Below are 22,128 nucleotides of genomic sequence, written 5' to 3'. Positions count from 1 at the left end.
GCGCCCTGTTCTCTTCACAGATGAGAGCAGGTTCACACTGAGCACATGTGACAGACGTGAAAGAGTCTGGAGACGCTGTGGCGAATGTTATGCTGCCTGCAACATCATCCAGCATGACTGGTTTGGTGGTGGGTCAGTGATGGTCTGGGGAGGCATATCCTTGGAAGGTCGTACAAACCTCCACATGCTAGCCAATGGTACCCTGACTGCTGTTAGGTACCGGGATGAAATCCTCAAACCCATTATCAGACCTTATGCTGGTGCAGTGGGCCCTGGGTTCCTCCTGGTGCGGGACTATGCCCAGCCTCATGTGGGCAGAGTGTGTAGGCAGTTCCTGGATGATGAAGGCATTGATTACATTGACTGGCCCTCACGTTCCCCAGACCTGAATCCAATTGAGAACCTCTGGGATGTTATGTTTTGGCGCATCCAATGCCGCCAAGTAGCGCCACAGACTTTCCAGGAGCTCACTTATGCCCTGGTCCAGGTCTGGGAGGAGATCCCCCAGGACAGCATCCGCCGTCTCATCAGGAGCATGCCCAGACGTGGGAGTGCATACAGGCACATAGGGGCCATACACACTACTGAGCCACATTATGAGTTGCCGTGATGAAATTTACACAAGTTGGGTCAGCCTGTGATTTTGATTTTTCACTTTGATTATTGGTGTGATTTTGAATCCAGCCCTCAATGGGTTGAGTTTGGTTTCCATTGACCATTCTTACGTCATTTTGTTCTCAACGAATTACACAATGTATATCAATGAAGATTTTCGACTTGAATATTTCGTTCGAGATCCACTGTGTGATTTAAGTGTTCCCTTAATTTTTTGAGCAGTGGGTATAGCATTGTAATTCTACTTCTCAGTTTAGTATGTTTAATGGAATAACAGTATCATTTAATAAATGTTTTATCTTTATGACAGGAATGGGAATGGCTTCCAAACATCATGGTATGATTTTTCTAGTTTAAATAAAACAAGTGAATAAATTGTAGAAATTAGCAAAAGTCAGCAAAAGTCCCTGGAACATCCGGACAAAACTGATCTGTTTTCCAACCACCCAAAAGTATGGGGCGCCAAATGTAACAGACCTTTTTTCGAGGACAGAATGCCTTCTGTGCAACGAAACGCATAAATTCATTACGAAACCATATAACACCGTAACGCCTTTTGTCCACGAAAAACACAAACGCGTTAGCATTGTGTCCACGAAATATCACAAAGCAAAGGCTGCTTGAACTTTCGTATACATCCGTATTTCGTGGACACAATGCTAACGCGTTTGTGTTTTTCGTGGTTTCACGCGTTACAGTGTTACATGGTTTCGTAATGAATGTATGCGTTTTGTAGCACAGAAAGCATTCTGTCTGCTAAGGCAAAACACTGATGTCTATGAAAGTTCCAGCAGCCTTGCTTTCGTGGACGGAATGTCTTCTGTAACTGACGGAAGGCATCCTGTCCACGAAAGCAGAACAGTGATGTCTACGAAAGTTCCAGCAGCCTTGCTTTCGTGGACGGAATGCCTTCTGTAACTGCGGAGTCACGGAATATATTGTGCTAAATCCCTTTCGTGCACATCATACTTTCAGTAATATAGCAAATCAGTGAAGTGGACAAGATGAGCATTCGATGGCACGGAATGATGATCGTACAGCGCATTCTGAATTTCGTGCGACAACAGCATAAATGCTGGCCTAAGACATCTGTTACGTGGACAGAATTACTTTTGTCTACAAAATGAGTTTCTTTTGTCCACATAGTGAGAAGTGCATTCCGCCTTTTGTCCACAAAATGAAAAGCACAACGGTCAGTTCAGTGCATGAAAGGAATTATCCGTTTTGTTTTCTGTGCACTAAAGTACAGTATGTGCTCTCTTCAATATTTTGTGGACACAATGCTAACGCGTTTGTGTTTTTCGTGGACAAAAGGCGTTACGGTGTAATATGGTTTCATCATGAATTTATGCGTTTCGTAGCACAGAAGGCATTCTATCCACGAAAAAAAGATCTATTACATTTAGCGCCCCATACAAAAGTACCTGGATGCAAGTGTGGGTATGAGGTGATGCAGTACCATAGATATTAAAGGCTATTTGTTAGCATCAGGCTGGAGATTATGGTTCCAGGAGCCATAAACTCATGTCCAATTGACAGGCCTCTCTCTAAACAGGGGGAGCCAACCAATGAAACACAGGGAGGATATTCTCTCAGCATATTATAATGTTATACAAACCATGAAGCTTCCTCTGGCTGCTGTGATGAACATTACCATTGGTTGTTTGTTATGTGTGGAATAGGGATCAGATACTGCCTAAATTCACATTTAAGGAAATATAAATCTGTTATTTAATTGGTTAATTGCCATTACTCTTAATTCTCTTTTAATTAAGAGGATTTATTTTGTTTGGTTGCAACATTAGAACATTAAAGTCTGCATGTAATTTTACGTATTATATGTAAGTTATATGTAGTCTTTATCTGATACTCCTGAGGCATATTAGTAAGATATATTATTCTAAGAGTATAATAATTATTCACAATTCATAGAATTCATAGATTGCCCCCAAAATAAGGCTGTAGTTACTTACCAGTGTGATAGTGTGCACATGTTTCCAGGAGGATGTAATTTATTTTTGTACCTTTTCTACATAAAACCTGAATTCACAATACAATTTGTATTGCAGCTACAGACATTCCTCAGATTATGTTGTGCCGAGTCTCTCTAATAAAGGGTTTCAGCAGTGTACAACACTTGAAAGAAGCCAATTCAGACTATTCTCTCATAAATTGAGCAAGCTCTCTTCCTCATTGTGAGGACGATGGCTTGTTGTATTGAAAATTAGCATACAAATTTAGATTGAATTTCCATTGAGAATGCCCCTCTGACTCCAGTTGAGGGGTTATTTCTTCATGAAAGTCAGGAATATTTGCTTTTTTTGCCCAGTGAAGAGCATGGTTCCTGAAAATTCAGATGATTGGAATTTGTCTGTGTGATGCTTGCAACTGTTTACAGTTCATGACACATATCATTCTGTATCCCTGTTGTTGTCTGACATTGAAATGATATGACAGTGAAAAAGCCCTGTAGTCAATCTAACTGTAATGCAATTCATCCTTATTTTTAACTATTTTTTATATGCAGCTTTTATTTTCATTTGCACAACAGTCATTGAAATATGAATGCAATGTATGAGATATGCAAATCTTACTAGTCATACTTAAAATGAAATGTTATATGCATTTAAAGGGAGTGATTTAATTTAAAATAAAGCTTTTTTACTTGAAAGAAATTGGAACAATGACTTTTACTTTGAGTTTACTTTACAGTAAGTGTTCATTTTGTCTTGACACATGCAGGGCAAAAAGCTCTGAAATAAATAATTGCCTTTCCAGTCACATACAATAACACTTGATTGTCATTATAAAGCTTGAATGATAATGTTTGAAAGTCTACTACTGCTAAATAAGCCAATGTACTGACTAGCGTCTAATTGCATAGTGTTTTGGTATTAGGGAAATACAAATGCAATGGCAAATACATCATCTTCACATAAATATCTACACCAAAACACATTGCATTTAATTTTAAAATTAAAATTTAAAATTAGTATTTTAATTCGTGGGAAGATATCCTTTTGTAAATTCCGTTCAATTCTGAGACAGTAAAATACACAGCGAAGTCGAAGTTTGGAAGAAAAGGGGGCAATTATGGAGAAGTGCCAGTTTGTATTACCATAAAACATCTCCTCAGATGAGAAAGAGGAATGAACCTGTTTGATGGTAGAGGACGAACAAAAGCAGAATGAGGAACAGTATGTTTGTGAACCTATGGGGGAGACAAAGCTCTCTCCTCAGCCCCCTAAGATTCCTAATGCATGGCAAACGCAAGATGCAGCCTTACTGCTGCTTACTACTGGATTCTTTTGGAAGAAGAGTGAGAGCAAGGAAAACGGGCTGTGTTACTGTCAGCACCTGCTGCTGATTCATGTGTAGACTTATCAGGTCCATTCCAGTACTAATTACATTACTGTAATGCATCTGTAATACTGTGTCTGTAAAAGGCATTCTCAAGAATACAAATGGGAGATAGGAAATTCACCTCAGTAAGCACCCACCACTGTTGTGTATTCCGAACAGCAATCATACCACAGCAATACTACTACTACTACTACCACCACTACCACTAATAATGCTTCTTTACTGTTTTAATAATAATGCTGAGGATTAAGATATGACCATATTATAATTTTAATTTTTTTAACAATTATATATTTTAATATTATAATATATAGTTTATATAATATGTTGTATAATACTTAAAAGGAAGCAAGAAAACAAAGTGATGTAAAATGTCAGCAGAAGTTTTAATAGTAATGCTGCACTGATTTTATATACAATTTTTAAAATAAATTTTATATATACGTTTTTTATAAATGAATCCATTGCCGTGAGAGCTGTTGCAGATGGCTTGAGCCAATAAGAAGTGAGCTGAAAGCATGGCATGGTGATAAACAAATGCTGTCAGCAGGACTTGCATCAAAAGTAATTCTGTTGGCAGAGTGCATCTGAAAATAGACAAGGACTTTGTTTTACTTTATGTGGCCTTGCCTGTGATGCAGTGGTTGGTTATGGAATTGTGCTATGGTATATGTCTATAGCACTGTTTTGGTGATAATCCTGTGGGCTGAGGTGTTGATTGATGATGGTGAATGCCAGCACACAGGACACATATCAATCCAACAGCAATATTATTATTATCATCAAAACTTTGGCTTTGTGTGGACAGAGGTTAACAAGTTCCCTTGAAAATGACATGGATCTGTGCTCTGGACATCAGACAAAGGTTTTGATTTGACTAGCTTGGGTATCCCTGTTCTTTTTTATCTTTCACAGTTATTGAAACTATTAATGATGATGATCATTAATGACACTATTAATGATACTGACCATTTTGTCTATATGCAGATAGATGGAAATGGATACCTGTATTGGTCCTGCCAGGATATACTAGTTCTGTGTTGTTTTGTGGAAAATTTGGGAACATGCTGGGTGTGAAGAAGTTTTTTTTTTCTTCCCTTCTTGTTTACATTTGTTGTTGTTGTTGTTGCTGTTATCTGTATCAGCATGAAGGAAGTCAATCCATTGTGCACAGCCCCTGTTGGAGTGTAGGAGTCCTCCCTATGAGGCGTAGCATTATTAGAGGTTCGTTTTGGTGTGAGCTTCAGATAACAGGCCGTGCAATATTTTTCAATATTTTTTTTTTTTTAAAAAAGGAGTCACGTGGGAATGAACCTGTCATGACTGGTAGTGGCAATCTTAAGTAATTATCTGCGCAAGCCTATCAGAAAGTCACACACATGTGCACTCTCTACAGCAAGATTTGTATGGAATAACAGTGAATGAACAGTAAATGAAGGAGAGATACAGTGGTGGAAACGATAGAATACATTTAACATTGTGCCCTCTGTTTATAAGAATTACCTGTTTCCAAAGTAATTCTGGTGATTCCCTTAAGCGATTGATTCCTAAAAGTGCAACTCCAAATAAATGGATGTTTATGTTTTTACGCATTTTTTTTCATTATTGTTTGAGAGAGGTTTTTCCAAAATTCTGCAGATACGGAACAAAATGTATTTGATTTGATTTGATGTATGATTTTATATTATTATTAAGTAAATTTATTAAATAAAATTACATGACTCATGCTAATTATTTCATTGTTACTCTGTGACAACCTGCCACTCTGCAGTAGTCAATTAACTATATTAAAATATGAAGTAATAATATAGTATAATAGTATTATAAAAACTGACATCAGTTTTTTTTAGTGTTCTTACCATTGGCTCCATAGTTCTTAATAGAATCTGGAAAGTTCAACTCCTCAGCTGTGTTTCTTTCATAGGTCTCAAATTGTTTTAACACTAAGAAGGCAAGCTTTTTTTTTATCTCTAAATGCCTTTCTTCTTATTCCAACTGGCATTCAGGCACTAAACTGTATGACGAGCTGTTGTAGAAATTATTATCTTCCCATTGCTTTTGATTACTATATGCAGTTGATTCTTATGACCAGAGCGTAGTGTGTTTGTAAATCAGGAGAGATGTACTGTTGATTTATGTTGATTTATGATGATCATTGCAATTTGTCACAAATATTAGACAATGTCTTGTCTCGCTGTGTAGTACTGATGAAATGTATTAATGTGTATTATTTTGTGTTTATTGCAAAATTAATTGTTCAGTGCTGATTAAAAAAAGTATTAATTTTGAATTAAAGATAATAAAATTATGTTACAATGATGAAAGAATATAGTAACAGTAAGGGGATGATTATGGTCACCCTGTTAACAATAAATAATAATTTACAATATTTTATTATTAAATGCTATTAGTACTGTATCAATCATTTTCATGTTAATAACAAAAATTCACACTCATTATTATTATGTTGTTGTTGTTATTATTAATAATATTATTATTAGTAGTAGTATTATCATTAATATTATTAGTACTCAGCAGTGGTGGCACAGCCGTCTGGCTCAGCTGAGGGGACAGCGCAGCTTGAGCCATTAGCAATTAGCAGAGATATATCTGATGACAGCTGAGGGGCCACAAGCTCCGAGGGGCTCGCTGGGGTGGAGTGCTCTCCCTGCTCTTTTTCCTCAGCCAGGGGGAGCAAGGCAGTCACCCAGTCCCCCCCCAGAGCCCATCACAATCTCAGTTGTATAGCGCACACCAGGAATAGGAGCTGGGGTTCTGACGCCACCCAGGGAGCTCTGTTTTAAGTAATTAACAGTGTGTGTGTGTGTGTGGGGGGGGGGGGGGGGGGGGGGGTTGTAGAGAGAGAGAGCCTGTCATGTTGTTTCTCCCAACTGGAGAGACAGACAAAAGATGATAGCGGGGATCTCATCCCCTCTACTTGTTTAGAGGTTGTCAGGAAGAGAAATATCAGCATTACAAAAGCGTCGCTGAGCTTCTGATATGATAAAACCTTCAAGCAGAAATGAGAGGGAAAAGAGAGAAGGGAAGAGATGGAGAGATGGTGGAGAGGGAGAAGCCCACCCTTCTACTGCTTGCTGCAGTTGCTTTTTATTTGTCTCTCTTTTTTGTTTTGGTTGACTCTTTTTTCCTGTGTTCCAGCCACAGCATTTGTTTTCAGTCTGTCTTTGCTTTATTATACTATGTCTCACAAGCCCTAATGCCCCAGTGAAAATTGCATTGTTAAATGACAGTATTTCACAGCCATGAATGCTTTCCCTCATACCTCTGAGCTTTCAAACAGTCAACAGACTGTAAAAGAATAAATAATAAAAATGTATTGATTATTTTGATGACTGTGAGATTCAATTAGGTATTAATTTTGCCCTCCAGTGGACCTATCAGGCTTTTCAATGGGGAGGCTAAATGCATGTAGAGTGTGGCCAGGCTTAAATAGAGAGAAAATGTGTTTACCTGTCTGGGAATAGGAGCGCATTGATGCGTAGAGTCAAATATTTAAGTGCTCCTCAAATGAAGCCCTGATGACAAGTGACATTGTTTGCAGGGATATGAGTATTGACCGGCTGCATTGCATTCGGTGACAGCTTAAACTATTTCTATCGATTAACATTTTCATAGATTATCATGTGTCATATCAAAGCCGCCTGAATCCCCTGATGAACACATTAAAAATCCCCTGAGGGCCTACATCCATCGACGGTCAAGGGGGAGGGTGGGGATTGGTGGGGGACGGGCAGACGGCGATAAAGCAGACCCTACTCTTCCCCCCTCGGCCGCACATGTGCCAGTCACCTGCTGTCCGCTCAGGATCCATTTAGGCAGAAACTTCTCAATAAATAACAGACTGTGAGGAGAGTTTTTTCCCGCCGATCTGCCCGCCATTGTTCCATGGGGAAAACGTCATCTGAGGGGTGTTTCAGAGAAGTGGCACCTCCCACAGACACCTTCAGAGGCAGTCCAGGGCAGGGTTTGAAGTCGGTGCAAGATGTGCAAAGGATGTTGAGAGACGGGTTTTGACTTTTGCAGCTGGCATGCTGTAACTCCTTTCTGTGCATTTTCCGGGTCGTCTGGGAAAGTGTTATTCTTTTGTTGTTTTCATTTTTTAAGATTTTTAAAGATAGTAGTTTTTTTCACTGTGGAGCAACATTTCCAGTAAGTATTATTGCTTAGACTTCCCCAGTATCACCACAGCTTACATTTGTTCAGTTGTAGCGTTTTTGAGTTCAGTTGCACATTTATGTGCAGAACTACAATTTTGAAGATAATAGAAACGTTCAAGTTCTTCTCTACCTCTTTAAAGACTTTGTAAGAAGAAAAAAAAATACATTTTATTTCATAAAGGCAATTTTGTGCATTTATTCAGTGGATGTCAGGACATGCAGGATCAAATACATCTGCTTTCTGAAGGCATTGTGAGTATACCTTCTGTATGAGCCGAATGATTCCTACTCATTAAAAGAGCAGGCCAATCTATTATGTATCAGTGGAGTCACCTTTGACTTCTTGGTTTCACTGAATCACGTGCAGCTGCTGTACCTTACACAAATACATCCAGTAGTAACCTCAGCGAGTACTGACGGCTAGACTCACTGCAGGTCGCAGTAGACATTTCTGAATTTGTTTCTGTCAACTCTTTCTGTTCATTGCCAGACACACACACACACACACACAAGCACACACATACACACGTGTGTGTGTGTGTATCACATGTAATTTGTGACTGTATTAGTATATGTAAGGGTATATAAGAGGCAGAGATCTTGTACCATATTTATGTTAATGGGGAATCTGGAACCTCTTGAATGGTGTGGAGCACCTTTAATAGGGTGGGGAGTAATGGAAAACTCATGCCATCTGTAATAGCTCTTCACTTGACTGCAGCCAGCAATAACAGCAGGAACAGCATCAGCCTCAGATAAGGGGGGGGGGGGAGTGAGTGAGCGAGTGAGAGAGAGAAGAGGTAGAGTTAGAGGGAGAGAGAAGGGGAAAAGGATACAGCAAGTAAGAGAGAGAGAGGGAGAGGGAGAGTGAAAGCGCACGGCAAGAGCTCACCAGGCTTTTTTTCTTTCCCCCACCTGGGTCTCTCACTCCTTCCAGGATCCAATGATTACAGGGCAGCTCAGCAAGCCCATGCTCTCGCTGCGCGGTGACACGAGCGCGACCGAGCTGCGGGGCGACGACAAGGCGGCCACTCCAGACATCGAGCTCAACGAGCCCCTGCTCCTGTCTACCGAGGCCACCGATGGAGAGGATGCTCCCGGCAAGCTCTTCGGTGAGTTGCCACCCCCCCCTTTCTCCTACCTCTGCCGCCAACACACCCCCCCACACACACACACAGTCACTCACATGCACCACACACCCACTGGCAATCAGTGAGTGAACGCAGGGTGTCTGGGAGCCGGCTCTGTCTGTGTTTGCCTGTAACTGCTGTACTGTGCCATGGTGAAAATGAGGAGTTGAGGGCGTCAGTTGGCTGAATAAAGTTGGGCCAGGAGAGGAAGCCATGGCGTGTGTGTGTAGGCGGCATGGTGGTGGAGCATGAGCATGTCAGAGTGGCTCATGCTTCACCTGCTGAGGGAAAATTAAAGACAGGTGCTGCAGAGCACAACAGTACGTGTGACAGAGTGTTCGAAATGCATTTCTAAAGAGTGTCCAAAAGCCTGCTCCTGCAAAGTGAAGCTGTGCAAAGTCTGCGATGTAACCTGAAGTATGGGCCGCTAAGTTTTACACACAAGTTGCTTCAAGCCAAATCTGTTTCATCTTTTTTGCTTTTACTTTGTTTGGTTAAGCTTCATTGTCAGTCCGCTCTGCTTCAAGTTGGCCTTGAAGTCAGTTTTGCGCTCCAAAATTCTGCAGTGTTACACCACGGTTGTCACAATAGTTATTTGCTTCCATCTGTATGAGGAGCTTGAGTCTTTAGATATAAAAAGATGTGGCAAAGAGTGTTTCTTTGATTTGATGGTGGATTTACATTGACTTTCATTGCTGATGAAGAGTATGAGCATATGGAGAAATGTGTTTTGCTACTTTGAGTAATAGTAGCAAGGTGTGACTAAATCTAGGGCATCCTGGTTACAAGGGAGACACACAGTCATTCATCAGTGAGTCTGACATTTCGTAACATCTGAGCTGTGCTTCTAAGGCTGCAGATGAAATGATAGAGTGGAGAAGTCTAATGGGAAAACCGTGTAGCGGAGACAGTTTGACATACTGTATGTATGTATGTATGTATATATGCATGTATGTATATATGTATGTGCGTGTGTTCGTGTGTGCGTGCGTGCATGCATGTGTATGTGTCAGCAAACAACAGATTTAGAACATAAAAGTAAAAAAATAAAAAACACAGTAACTCTCCACCAACTGAGGTGGACAGGGTGAGGCTGACAAAAAACTTTGAAAGCACTGTTTGGTTGATAAACATGCTTTCTGATATTTGTTGTTGTTGTTATTATTATTATTATTATTATTACATAGTGGATGCTAGAGTAGTACTGTTGTTTTTCTTGTTGTTGGTCTTGTTTATACTGTTATACAAGGTGGTGGTATAGATATTATTCACAACCATTTAGTTAGGCTGTTAATTTCATGTTGTTGTTTCTTCCAGTAATTATACAAAATGTCCTTTATTGTATGAATGATATGATAATGATAATGAATAATGATAATGCTTTAATTTTCATTTAATATGTTTACATGAAATATTTTGTTTATGGTTATGTAAGTTTCAAATATAATTGAATATTGCATTATCTTTTAATTAATTCTATTAATATATCATAGATTAATTCTATGAGGACAGAAATGCAACTCACATAACTTCATAATATTTAACATAGGCGTTTCTAATAGATGTGTACATCTTTTTTTGAAACAGATGAAGGGCTTTTTTTCCTGTGAATTGCGTGTATCTGTATTTAATATCTAAATATGTATGTTAAATATGTTGATTAGATATACATTTGTTACTCTCTGTCTGAAGGGATGTTAATGAAAATAGCTCTTCAATTAATGATTTAAGGGGTTCATTTTGCCAGCATATAGAAGGTATTACTACTTTTACTTTTATTGCCAAAATGATCTCTGGGATGATGGCTGGTAAACATTTTAAAATTTAGTTTTTATTATTATTGGCTTCGGATTTCAACAGTTTGTGGCAAAATAACTTAAAACAAATCAGCCTTCAGTACTGTTCATGAGAAATCCATTGCTTATTCTCTAACACATTCTTAATATTTGACTCATTGAGGAAATTATTTTCTTTTGTGTGTATACAGAAAAGTCATTTGATTTGCTGAATATTCATGTAAAAAAAAACAAAAAACAAAAAGAGAACTAACTTTAAAAATATTGCTTAAAATGATTAATTTTTCATTAGTAGCCATGAATATTATATTATGTTATTATATTACAATTATTATATTAATAATTTCAATGAGACTGAAAGATATTTGGAGCAAAGAGCAACTGTACTTCTCTGTTTTGAAGTTTGCAAAATTAAATACGTTCCAGATTGAAAATGATAATGTGATCAGTAATTATTCACAACAAATAGTGAATCTACAGTCAGGAAAACTTTTTAAATGTAAATTTAAATTTGTGGACATGAGAGCTGCAGTACTGTAAACCTGTGACCCGTTTGTCCCTTGTACTAAGAACTGGACAGGTAGTATGTAATTGTCGGCCAGTATGTTGCATGACTGTGGATGGGGTAGTGCATAGCTATGGCTCACATGGACCAGGAGAGCTGCCAGTCTTCTCTTCTGGGTTGGAAATGGAAATGGAAAGGGGATATGCTTCCATTAAAAAGTTGCCAGACATTTCTAACACAGCTTTTTAAGTAGCAACTATGGTACATTTGAATTGGCATTTTCATGTCTGATCAATGCAATTTTTGTGACATAATTTGCTGTTGTATACTTAATTATGATATATCTGATTATTATTCGCCAATTTTCAAGACATTGATCCATTTAATTTCTGGCCACTCACAGTGATTGCAGTGCACCGCAGAAAAATTCTATAAGTGGTACACTTCCCTTTTGATTTAACGCACAAGTCGGAATGAATTCCAAAAAAATGAAATAAGCTTGAATGAAATCAAAATCAACTGAAAGGTCCAGCTACCGCATCAGAGGCGCAATGTTGTGGTGCTGTGGCGGGGCTGTTCGTTTTAGGAAAAGCGCCTAGGCCCCCCTCCCCTCCAGAGTGGACCCGCGGACGGATGGGGGGAGGTGCGAGAGTGGAGTGGGTGTCTCTCGTGTGAAAGCCTGACTGGGGGCTTCACGCTTCAGAGTTGGGTACCCCAACCCCCTCTGGCTCAACTCTAACACACATCCCCCCTGCTATGCCCCCCATCCTGACTTCCCTGCCTTCAACCCAGGATGCTGTGTATCATCCCAAGCTTGTGGCTGGCCACTGAGGGAGCCAGTGCTGTGACATGTAGGACACAACTGAGCTTTACCTTTACACTGTGTCACATTTGTGCTGACTTTTTTCTTTTTTTTAGGGGAGGATCATCTTAATTTTAAAACCAAGCCAATTATGCTATTTTTAAAATGACTGCTGCTCACCAATGACAATGATAATACTTTAATGATATATAATGGCTTGAACAATTAGTGACTGTTAATAACAAAATACCTTTTAATTATTTATTTACAATTATATTATGTCATTACTATGATCACACAATTATGTACATTATATTACATTACATGCATTTAGCATACGCTCTTATGCAGAGAGACTTCCGGCACAATAGAACATAAGTGTATTCATTCAATTTAAATGGGCAACAGTGTCAGACCAGACTAATAACACTCCCAGACCAGTGAGTGTGAGCATAACCTTATTCAAGCCCTACCACAAGTTAACTTGTGCGCTCTGACAAAAGTCAAATATACTATAATACAACAGTCCCTAGAACAAATTATAATATGACAATAGAGCAACTGTATTTCAAATTATAATACGATAATAGAGCAAATGTATTTCTCTGTTTTGAAGTCTGCATATTAAATATGTTCTAGATTGAAAATGACAGTGTAATCATTAATATTAAAATATTGTTATACAAAATGATAAATATCCTTCTACAAAAAGAGAAAAATGCAGTAGTACTAATTCTGATAACACAAATTGATCGGTAAATATAATGTGTTCTATTTTTGAACGCAAATTGTTTTCACTGCACAGTTGATATTAATCAAGAGTGTGACTGGTGACCACCCTTGGTACACATATAGCACATCCCCTTCTTCTGAGTAGCTAAAGGGGTAAACCAGGGCTCCAAAGTGGTGCAGGTCTGCTTTCAGGTACAGAGCACAACAGCGGTGTGCCAGCACGCTCCACCACAGTGTGTATCCCTCTGTTATTACTTGTGTGTCAGTCTGTACGAGGCTGTGTTGTGTCTCCGCTTGTGTCAGATGCTCAGGCCATTCAGTCTTGGCTTGGTCATGCTTTGTCATGCTTGTCGTGCTCGGTCACGTCTGTTCCCAGAGCCTGAGCCTCCTGTGCTGTCGCCCCCAACCAGTTGTCTAGCAAAAATTTATTTTTCGGCAGTGCGAAATTGTGTCTGCTTGTTGTTGCGCCACCCAAGTAGCTGTTGAAAAACATCACAAATTTTGCTGGCCTTTACTCTTCTGATTTTATGAAATAAATGCGTGCTGGTATGTTAAATACCGTCTTAAACAGGTTCTCTTTTTCCTATGGGTTGATTTAGCGTATGAGGCTGATTACAGAGCGCATAGTCACTTTGATGTATGGATTATCAGAAATCGTTGATGTGCATTACTTTTAGCGGTTATGCATATTTAAATTCTGTCTGTACTGAATGATTTGTCTTAGCTAATCTACCCAATCTGTTTGTTTAGTGCCCCCTTCCAGTTAAGCAATTTATTTCTCTACATGAGTATAAGTAGACAGTGTCATATTTTTTGTTGCTTTCCACTGTCAATCACAATTTGTAAGTTTTGACTAATCTCAACCCTGTCTTGAAAATTGTGGAAGACTGATTACAATGCAAGGATATAGACATAAAAAAAAGTTGATTAAAATAATATAGTACCTAAGGCCAACACATCAGAGACAAGGTCCTTGAATGGCCTAGAACATTCTAAAAAGCACTACAATATGTCACAAGGCAAGCAACAGCCCTGTCACCAAGGTTAGTTGCCTGCGAGAGGAGTATTTGATCAACTGGGCTCAGGCAGGTGTACGAGTCCAGAAACACAAGAAAACTAGGTCCAAGATCCCCTCACCCAAGCACTTTACAAAAATATCTCTTGGTGGAACAATATTACTCACTTATCAAACCACCACCAGAAACAAGCAGTCACAGACACTCCAGCTCCTGAAGTAGTGTTGGTCAAATAGAATAGGCCACGTTTATGTGTCTGAAATGATGCTCCTTCAATGTCTCTTTAAAATTTTATCTGAGCACCTTGTACTTTTTGCCTTTTTTTGTTTGGCTTTAGACATTTTCAATATGTATCACAGTCTTGTGTGTGTGTGTGTGTGTGTGTGTGTGTGTGTGTGTGTGTGTGTGTGTGTGTGTGTGTGCGTGTGTGTGTGTGTATGTGCGTGTGTCTGCGCGCTTGTGTGTTGGGACTCCAGACATGCTGCTGTGGATGGATGATCTGAGTGTTGCAATATTTGGCACATGTGATTACCCATTTTGCCAGGACTCACAGAAGTAGCTTCACCAAATTTCATTAACTTTGGCTGTGTGCAGTCAGACCCCCTACAACTACTACTGATGTGGGAGCAAGCCTGCCTGTCAGCACCCAGCATCCATAGGTCATTTGAGTCTGTCAATTAAAAGAACAATAGAGAAAATGAAAAATAAATAACATTGGTCGGTGTTATGAGATAAATAATACACCAGAAAGTGCCTTACAGAGGACATATTAGGGCAACAAAAGAAGGAAAGAACAAGGGTTGAACAAAAGGAAAGAGGGTGAAATTTAAAAAAGGAGATGTCCCCTTCAGTTCACTCACTAGCTTCACCTGCTTGCACAGGGTCACAGGAAAGGCGAGGTGTAGGTTGTTTGGGTGTCATGGTCAAATCAGTCCTCTTTACCAATTATAATACTAAAAGAAGGTTGGAAATGAGGAGGGGGGGGGGGGTAATGGGTTCCGCTGATTCAAGTCCAACACTCTGTCAGAGTCAAAGGTTCCTGCTGTCAAGTTAATAAATTTTTCAGGATATCCCAAGGCTAGAATCTCCAATGAAAAAAGCACAGTTACAGTTTCATAACACCAGTGTAGCAATTTTCTTTAATAAGCATTGAGTCTTGTTTTGTTTTGTTCACCCCCCACCCCCTTTTTTCATCTCATCTGTTTTCTTTGAACCCCAAAAGTCCATCTCTCCCCCTCCCTCTCTGCTTTAGCATTCACTCCATCTGCGTGTTGTTTTATGTGTGCAGCGCACTTGAGATAATGTGACTGATTTCACGTTCTTGTCTCCCCCCTGTGTGTAAGCCTCTTGGCTGGGTGATGGGGTGCTAGGTAATTATGTTATGTCCATTTGATTTCTGTCACAGTAATTGCACTGCCTCTCTGTCTGCTGACTCCACTGTCAATGGCCATAATGTCATTTGTACAACAATGCATTTTTGTCACGGTAAGAGCGGTAACAGAATCAGTATAGCAATTAATATTTCACTTGTGCTTTTAATACCGATTACTGTAATAATAAAGTGACAGTGGTGATCACAGAATCAAAGAAACTTGAAAAGAAATTTGGAAATTGTAGATTTCAGTTATGATGGATATTTTTGTGGTCTTGATTAAGTTCAGCCTTATTAATTGGCTCAAGATGGTGATATACAAAAATCTCCAATGGTAAACATTATTATTACTATAGTAATACAGAGAGAAAAGACAGACATAATGATCAACTAAAATGAGATGAATTATATTTTTTAACATGGGGTCCAGTGTTTATATACAAATTTAGACCATGGCACAGCAAGTACCATTCTCTGGCAGGAGAAAGAGGACAATCTTTCATGTAGCCATAGCCCCTGAGATTGGCCTGGGGGGTGGGGTTCATGTGTGTGTGTGTGTGTGTGTGTGTGTGTGTGTGTGTGGGGGGGGGGGGGGGGTGTCTGAGATTCAACACCTCCGCTCCTGCACCTTGGCTCAGTTGGCAAGGTGCATCACCACCCTGGTAGCCTCCATTTAGACTCCTATCACTACAGATCACACAACCCTGGCTTGAGATGTCACAGTGTATAAGCGGTGATGGGGCTTGGTCTACTGGCGTGTTTAAATAAAAGCGTGGAAGGCTGTTGTCCCGGAGGACCTGTCCGCACATTTGGAGCCATGGACCGAGAGAGGTGTGACCGGTCCTATGCCCCAGTGACTGTGGTGCGGTGATACTGAAATCAGGTAGAGGGCACTAGCATGGTAGAGCACAGGCACTGTGTGTGTGTACATGTGCGTACGTGTGTGTGCGTGTGTGTGTGTGTGTGTGTGTGTGTGTGTGAGAGAGAGAGAGCTTTCCTCCATCTCAGTCCAGCGTGTATTCCTGTCTCTATGATGAGCAGGAGGGGAGCCACATTTTGTGGGCACCCCTGAACTTGTTTTCAGGTGATTTTTTTTTTTTTGCTGTTTCTACTCTGATATACAAGGTGGCTTGTATGCCTTTCTAGAAGTGTTCTTTCTCAATGTAGATGAATATTCTCTGAGGTATACTGTCTCACCATTGTGGCAAGGTTGGATAATACAGTGAATGTGATCATTTGAACTCACACATTTATGAACAGATACACTCACCAAAAAGTCACTTTTTAATTAAAAAAAAACTGTTACAACTAGATATCAAAATACCAGTGTAGTGAAACAGTTGAAATTATTTATTAGTCAGTTCATTTCATAACATCAAGCAGTCATTTCATTTAATTTTTACACTAGTATTTTGCATTATACAGTTTGACAATATTTTACACAATCACATTAAAAACTACATTTTCCAAAAATAAAAGTGGCAAGCTTTTTAGTTATCTTTGCAACAATCCTCCAGATAGAAACTGAGGCAAAAGTCCAATGTTCAAACACATTCTGAAACACAGCCATCACAGCAGCATAGTTGAAAAACCCATTTCAAATGGGACATAAAACACAATTGAGAGATAAGTATAATGGATTTGTTTTTGTTATGTTTCATTTTTTTCTATCTTTTATTTTTGCAAACCTTACTGAATGGCAGGGGGTCATCACATGTGTGATAGGTGGAAGTAATAAAGGTCACCTTACATATATGATATATGTTGGAGAAATGCTACATAAAGCCAAAGCACCTACACTTGTAGGCTGTGATCACACAGGCAGAATAGGTAATTTTCTTAAATTGTGCATTCAGGTGTCACCAAAAGGCTGTCCTTGATAAGTCTTTGGTGGACGTTTAAAATCAAGTCAACATGCTAACTAAAAACAGCTTTAGAATGTGCATGACATAATTTCATTACCGAAAACATGGTTTAATGTCAGTATATGACACAATACCTAAAAGTCCTAGTTCATACCAGGATAAGGCATATTTATTGCAGTAATGCAACAACGGTTAGTTTTATACAGTGGGGTGTGATGGAATATTCTAAGATCAGAGACAGACAGACAGACTAATCAATCATGAAGCATTCTTCAGAATTCAGACTGGCTTTGTTAGTTTAACAAATCACACATTACTGAAAGTGCCTTTACATTATATATGGTTAAAAGAAAATGCATTTAACTGATTCACTGAGTAACTCTCCATCTCTCTACATCTGGCAACAGTGAGACTGCCTTTGAGCAAACTCAGACAAATAAAGCCCAACCCCGTACACACACACACACACACACATGCACTCGCACACGCACACGCACACGCACACGCACATGCACACGCACACGCAAATCATTTCCATGTCAATTTCAAACAATATGCACCCTGCCCGTAACTAGTGTTCTTTGATTCAGGGTGCAAGTGTGACACAGCACACCAACAAAAGCAGTCTTTTGCTTTTATTGCTAAATGCTAAATAAAGTCTTCTGAGCTCTCTGTAGATTTGCAGATATCTGCATGCTTCATCAGCTTACTTGACAGCTACAAATCACCACTCTACCTCATAGCTCTAAATGTTCCTGTTTTTGTCATCTTCCTAATTTTCCAACATTACCCAGGTGCCCCTGCTGCCACATCACTATGGCTGTCATTTTCTCAAGTCAAATCCAGTGACATCCACATGTGCTTACATACCAATGTCTTTTGTGTGTCCCAAAGTCAATGCAACTTTCCATCAGTCCACAAAGCAGGGTTCAAGTCCAGTGGAAACTTTACATGGTGTGTGGGAGAGCTCAGCTGTGCGGGTGGGGCGGCAGGTGTGGCCTTGCGTGTAGCAGCGGACGAGCAGCTGTACGGGTAGTGACAGAACGCTAATTACCCATGCTGTGATCTCCATGTCACCCCCTCACATACCAAACATTCGCCTCCCCACCTCACCGACAACCTGAGCAGCTCACGTGGCAGAAGAAGTTGCTCCACCACCACCACTCCCTTTTAGATACTCATTTTTCAGAGGATTTTAAATGATCTTCCGCTCCAGCTATCAGAAGCCACAGAGTAAATTGTCTGTCACATCCTGCCGACCTGCTGTATGCATTGTGAGGGAAAAATGGACATTAGTTGGAAAAGCAGTCGTTAGAAGCCAAACATTTTTTGGAGGGTTTGGGGGGGCGGTGCTGGGGGTGGCAAGAGAGTGTACAGTTTCTGCTTTCTCTCCCCAATGAACCACCCCTTCAAACATCAATAGACAAGATAATAAGACACTTCGAGCACAATTTGGTATTATATTCAGCATCTAAAGGCTCATCTCTTGTCAGTTTGCATTTACTCTCCCAAGGATGTGACGCTTCTATCATCATTCTGTCAAAGAGAACCTAGCAGGAATGACAAGGGCACTCATTTCATGCACTTAGTGTCTCTACGAAATAGCCTGTACTTATCCCGATTCAGCCAAAATGGAGGAATAATTTGAGAAAGGTCACCTGCAGACAAAAAAAAAAAAAACAGAAGAAAAAAGAAATCCGTATTGATTTGTGTGATTGGAGGACATTCTGAACAAGATGTCTACTCTTGGACAGAGGGGTGTGTTCTTCATGCCACACACTGGCCTTTTTTTGTTTTGTTTTTAACTGAAGAAGCAGAAAAAAAATACCGTAAAGATTATTTAACCAACTTACATTTTACACATTATCAGTTTATAGTACTGAGTCTTGCTGAATTAGTTTGAATACCTTTGACAACGATACTACAACAGTGTTCCATCTGGGATTTACGCTAGCAAATACAGGGCCTTATCCAGTACTCTGGACCCCTGTCCTAAAATACAACTAACTAAGTTGGATATTCATGCTATGTGTTAGTTATTTGACAATATTTGTAAGATCACTGGAACACCAGGACGCAGAGCTGAAGAGCAGAGGGCATTAATAATGGACGCAAGTTGAGGCGTAACATTCAATCTGATCAATGAAGACAAAAGGGAGGAAGATGTGCTGGAAATATACATATGAAAGTGTGCATATGAAAGTTTGTGCCTTCTGCAGTTAGGACTTATGAAGAGGCTGCTGGTTTTCCAGATATTTGCATGCCCTTTATAAAGACCATCTAAAAACACCCTGCACCCTGTGGGACGGAGGGAAAGGATGATGAGAGACATCACAACATTTACCTAGTATGAAATGAAAGTATAAGATATTATTAGGTTATCTGGCACATGTTTAAGAAGGTATACATTAGCTTCTTATGCACACATACATGTGTGTGGGTGAATCTTTGAATCTTTGAACCTAGGGCTGTAAGAATAAAGGCCCAGGCATGTCAGACACCCCACCACCCCCCAAACTCCCACCACTAAATAGAGCTGTAGGTCCCCTCCTCAACCCATGCTCGGGCCAGTCTGGCACATTATGTTTGTGTAATCAGCTTAACTGAAAGGAGGGAGCCAGCACTCAGCTGCCATGTAAATGCAAGGGGGCTCTAATGTACCTTGCTTAGGGTAAGTAATAAAGTGGCGCAAAGCATGAATGAGGTGGGCCACAGAATGCGAGGATAAAGGAGATGGGGAGAGAGCGTGCCTGCAATGTCGTTCCTCAGCAGGACCTTATTATGTGGATTCAGCAGTCTGCTTAAACTGGAAAATGCCTAATGCACGCATACAAAGCATGTGTAATACATTCTGCAATGCTTTCACTCTGCCCATAGCCACATCTCAGAGAGTATTCAAGCTCAAAAAAAGTGTGGATATTGGTGCTTAGTTTCTGAAATGGATTTTGTGTGGAGAGACAAGCAAGGGAATTCAATGAGACTTTGGATACTTGGCACAATATTTCTGTCAGATGATACATTTTAATTCTATTACTTTGAGTGTAACATTTTTTAAATGTTCAACTTTGACAAATATTCATTCAAGTATTTAATAAAGGTAATCAACCACATAATGATGCATCAAATGCAAATTAAAACTCAACACCGGTGCAGGGAGGTTTTTTAATTCAGGTATTCTTGTCATTTTGTTATGAATGGTATCCATAATTGGATCTAGATCTGGGCTCACTTGTGCAGGATACGAAGCAGAAGGCATGAGGTTCTCTTTAGCTGCGGCGCTCCCCCTTGCTCAGCCCCTGTTAAACCAACACTGAAGCAGGCAAATGCCAACGAGAAGGGCTGCTGATGCTGTTGCCCGGGAACGGGATCCATGCCCGAAGCCTGCTTACGTGTGGGCGGTCAGGAGAAATCCGGTCTGGTTCGGGAGGGTGTGGATGTGGGTGTGCTAGCTCTCCCCTCCCCAGCTGAGAGGGCCGAGGCCGCAGTGTGGTGGTTAGACAGACGGGTTGACCCCACCTTCCCCATGAGGAAGGACCGGAAAGGAGCATGTACAAAGACTGAGTTCATTTTGGTAATATTTATGAGATCATTTATTAAGTTTCTACCAGCAATATAACACTTTACAGTACATGATGTAAGTTGTGTTTAAATGCCAGTCATGCATTTGTCAAAACCACTGTGCATTTTTTATTTTTTATAAATTTGATATATTTTTCTGTTAAAGTTTAGCTGCTTGCTAAAAGATGCCCTGAAATGCTGGTGTCCATTTTATTGAGAATTACTATGAAATCTTCCGTATCTGTGGTATAAAATTTAATAAAACAGCCTTTACAGTGACGTCAGTAGAAAAGGATGAAATGAATGTGGCTCAGTATAAAGGATGAAGCATCAAAGGAGGATGGAGGAGAAGAATGCGAAGAAACTGCCCTGCTGTCGGAGGAGAGGGAAAGTCAATACTCACTTATGTTAACGGCCCTGAAAATCATTTTCTGAAGTGTGTACAATGACAACACAAACGCATGCCCACTATTCTGTTTATTTTTTTTTTGTAATTTCTGCGAGAAAGCACAATAAATAAGCTCAACAAAAGCGCCATTGAGCCCTGCTCTTTTACAGAGCAGGTATTCCATTATAATTCAGCCTGCTCCCTGATCACGCGAGCGCTGTGCTTGCATCCTCTACTTTGACTAGCGTGCTCTGATCCTGAGGAATATTCTGGAGCCCTCTGTCCTTCACCATCTTTTATTATTTATAACTCTCACTCTTTGAGCAATGACCAGTACTAATGCATAACCTTTTGTCCTTCTGGCTGATTCACTTCTTTCTGAAACCGAAGATTAAGGGAATAAAAAAAGGGGGGTAAAATCCAGTCTGTCTAGAGAAGTTATTATGTTTTTTCATATTTGAGGAAGTGAAATAAGATTGGGATCCTTTTTTTTCCCCTGAAAATAGAGTTACGGGCTTCAAAGCCTCGGAGGGGACCCTTCACAAAGATGGCCTTGCCTCTGCACCCATGCTTTCATTGTACAGCGGCGCTGCACACACCCGTGCGCGCAGCCCGAACATGAAGAGGCCACTGCCGCTCCCACCCCCGCCCCCACCATCTGATTTTGTTTATTATGATGCCTATTGATTTTGTCAAACAACCTTGGTGGAGGAGACAGCAGGGTGGGGGTGGTGGGGGAGCAATACAGCGGAGCGTGCACGGAAAGTGTCAGGCATATGGGTGCACAGGGAGGCTGGATGGGGAGGTG

At 40.2% G+C, this 22,128-nt stretch overlaps 1 protein-coding gene across 1 annotated transcript in view; it reads left to right on the top strand.

Annotated features, from left to right (window-relative positions):
- Positions 1 to 9,096: 9,096 nt before the first annotated feature.
- The window catches only part of pou6f2 (POU class 6 homeobox 2), a 100,285-nt gene continuing 87,253 nt past the window's right edge, over positions 9,097 to 22,128 (top strand). The window contains exon 1 of the mRNA XM_036522779.1: positions 9,097 to 9,268. Within this exon, the coding sequence (XP_036378672.1) occupies positions 9,100 to 9,268 (169 nt within the window). The 5' untranslated portion in view covers positions 9,097 to 9,099. The remainder of the gene's footprint in view (positions 9,269 to 22,128) is intronic.

The sequence above is a fragment of the Megalops cyprinoides genome, chromosome 2 (assembly GCF_013368585.1).
Source record: "Megalops cyprinoides isolate fMegCyp1 chromosome 2, fMegCyp1.pri, whole genome shotgun sequence".
Classification (NCBI taxonomy): Eukaryota; Metazoa; Chordata; class Actinopteri; order Elopiformes; family Megalopidae; genus Megalops; species Megalops cyprinoides.
Note: the sequence above shows the minus strand (reverse complement) of the source record. Positions and strands in the feature narration are given on the sequence as shown.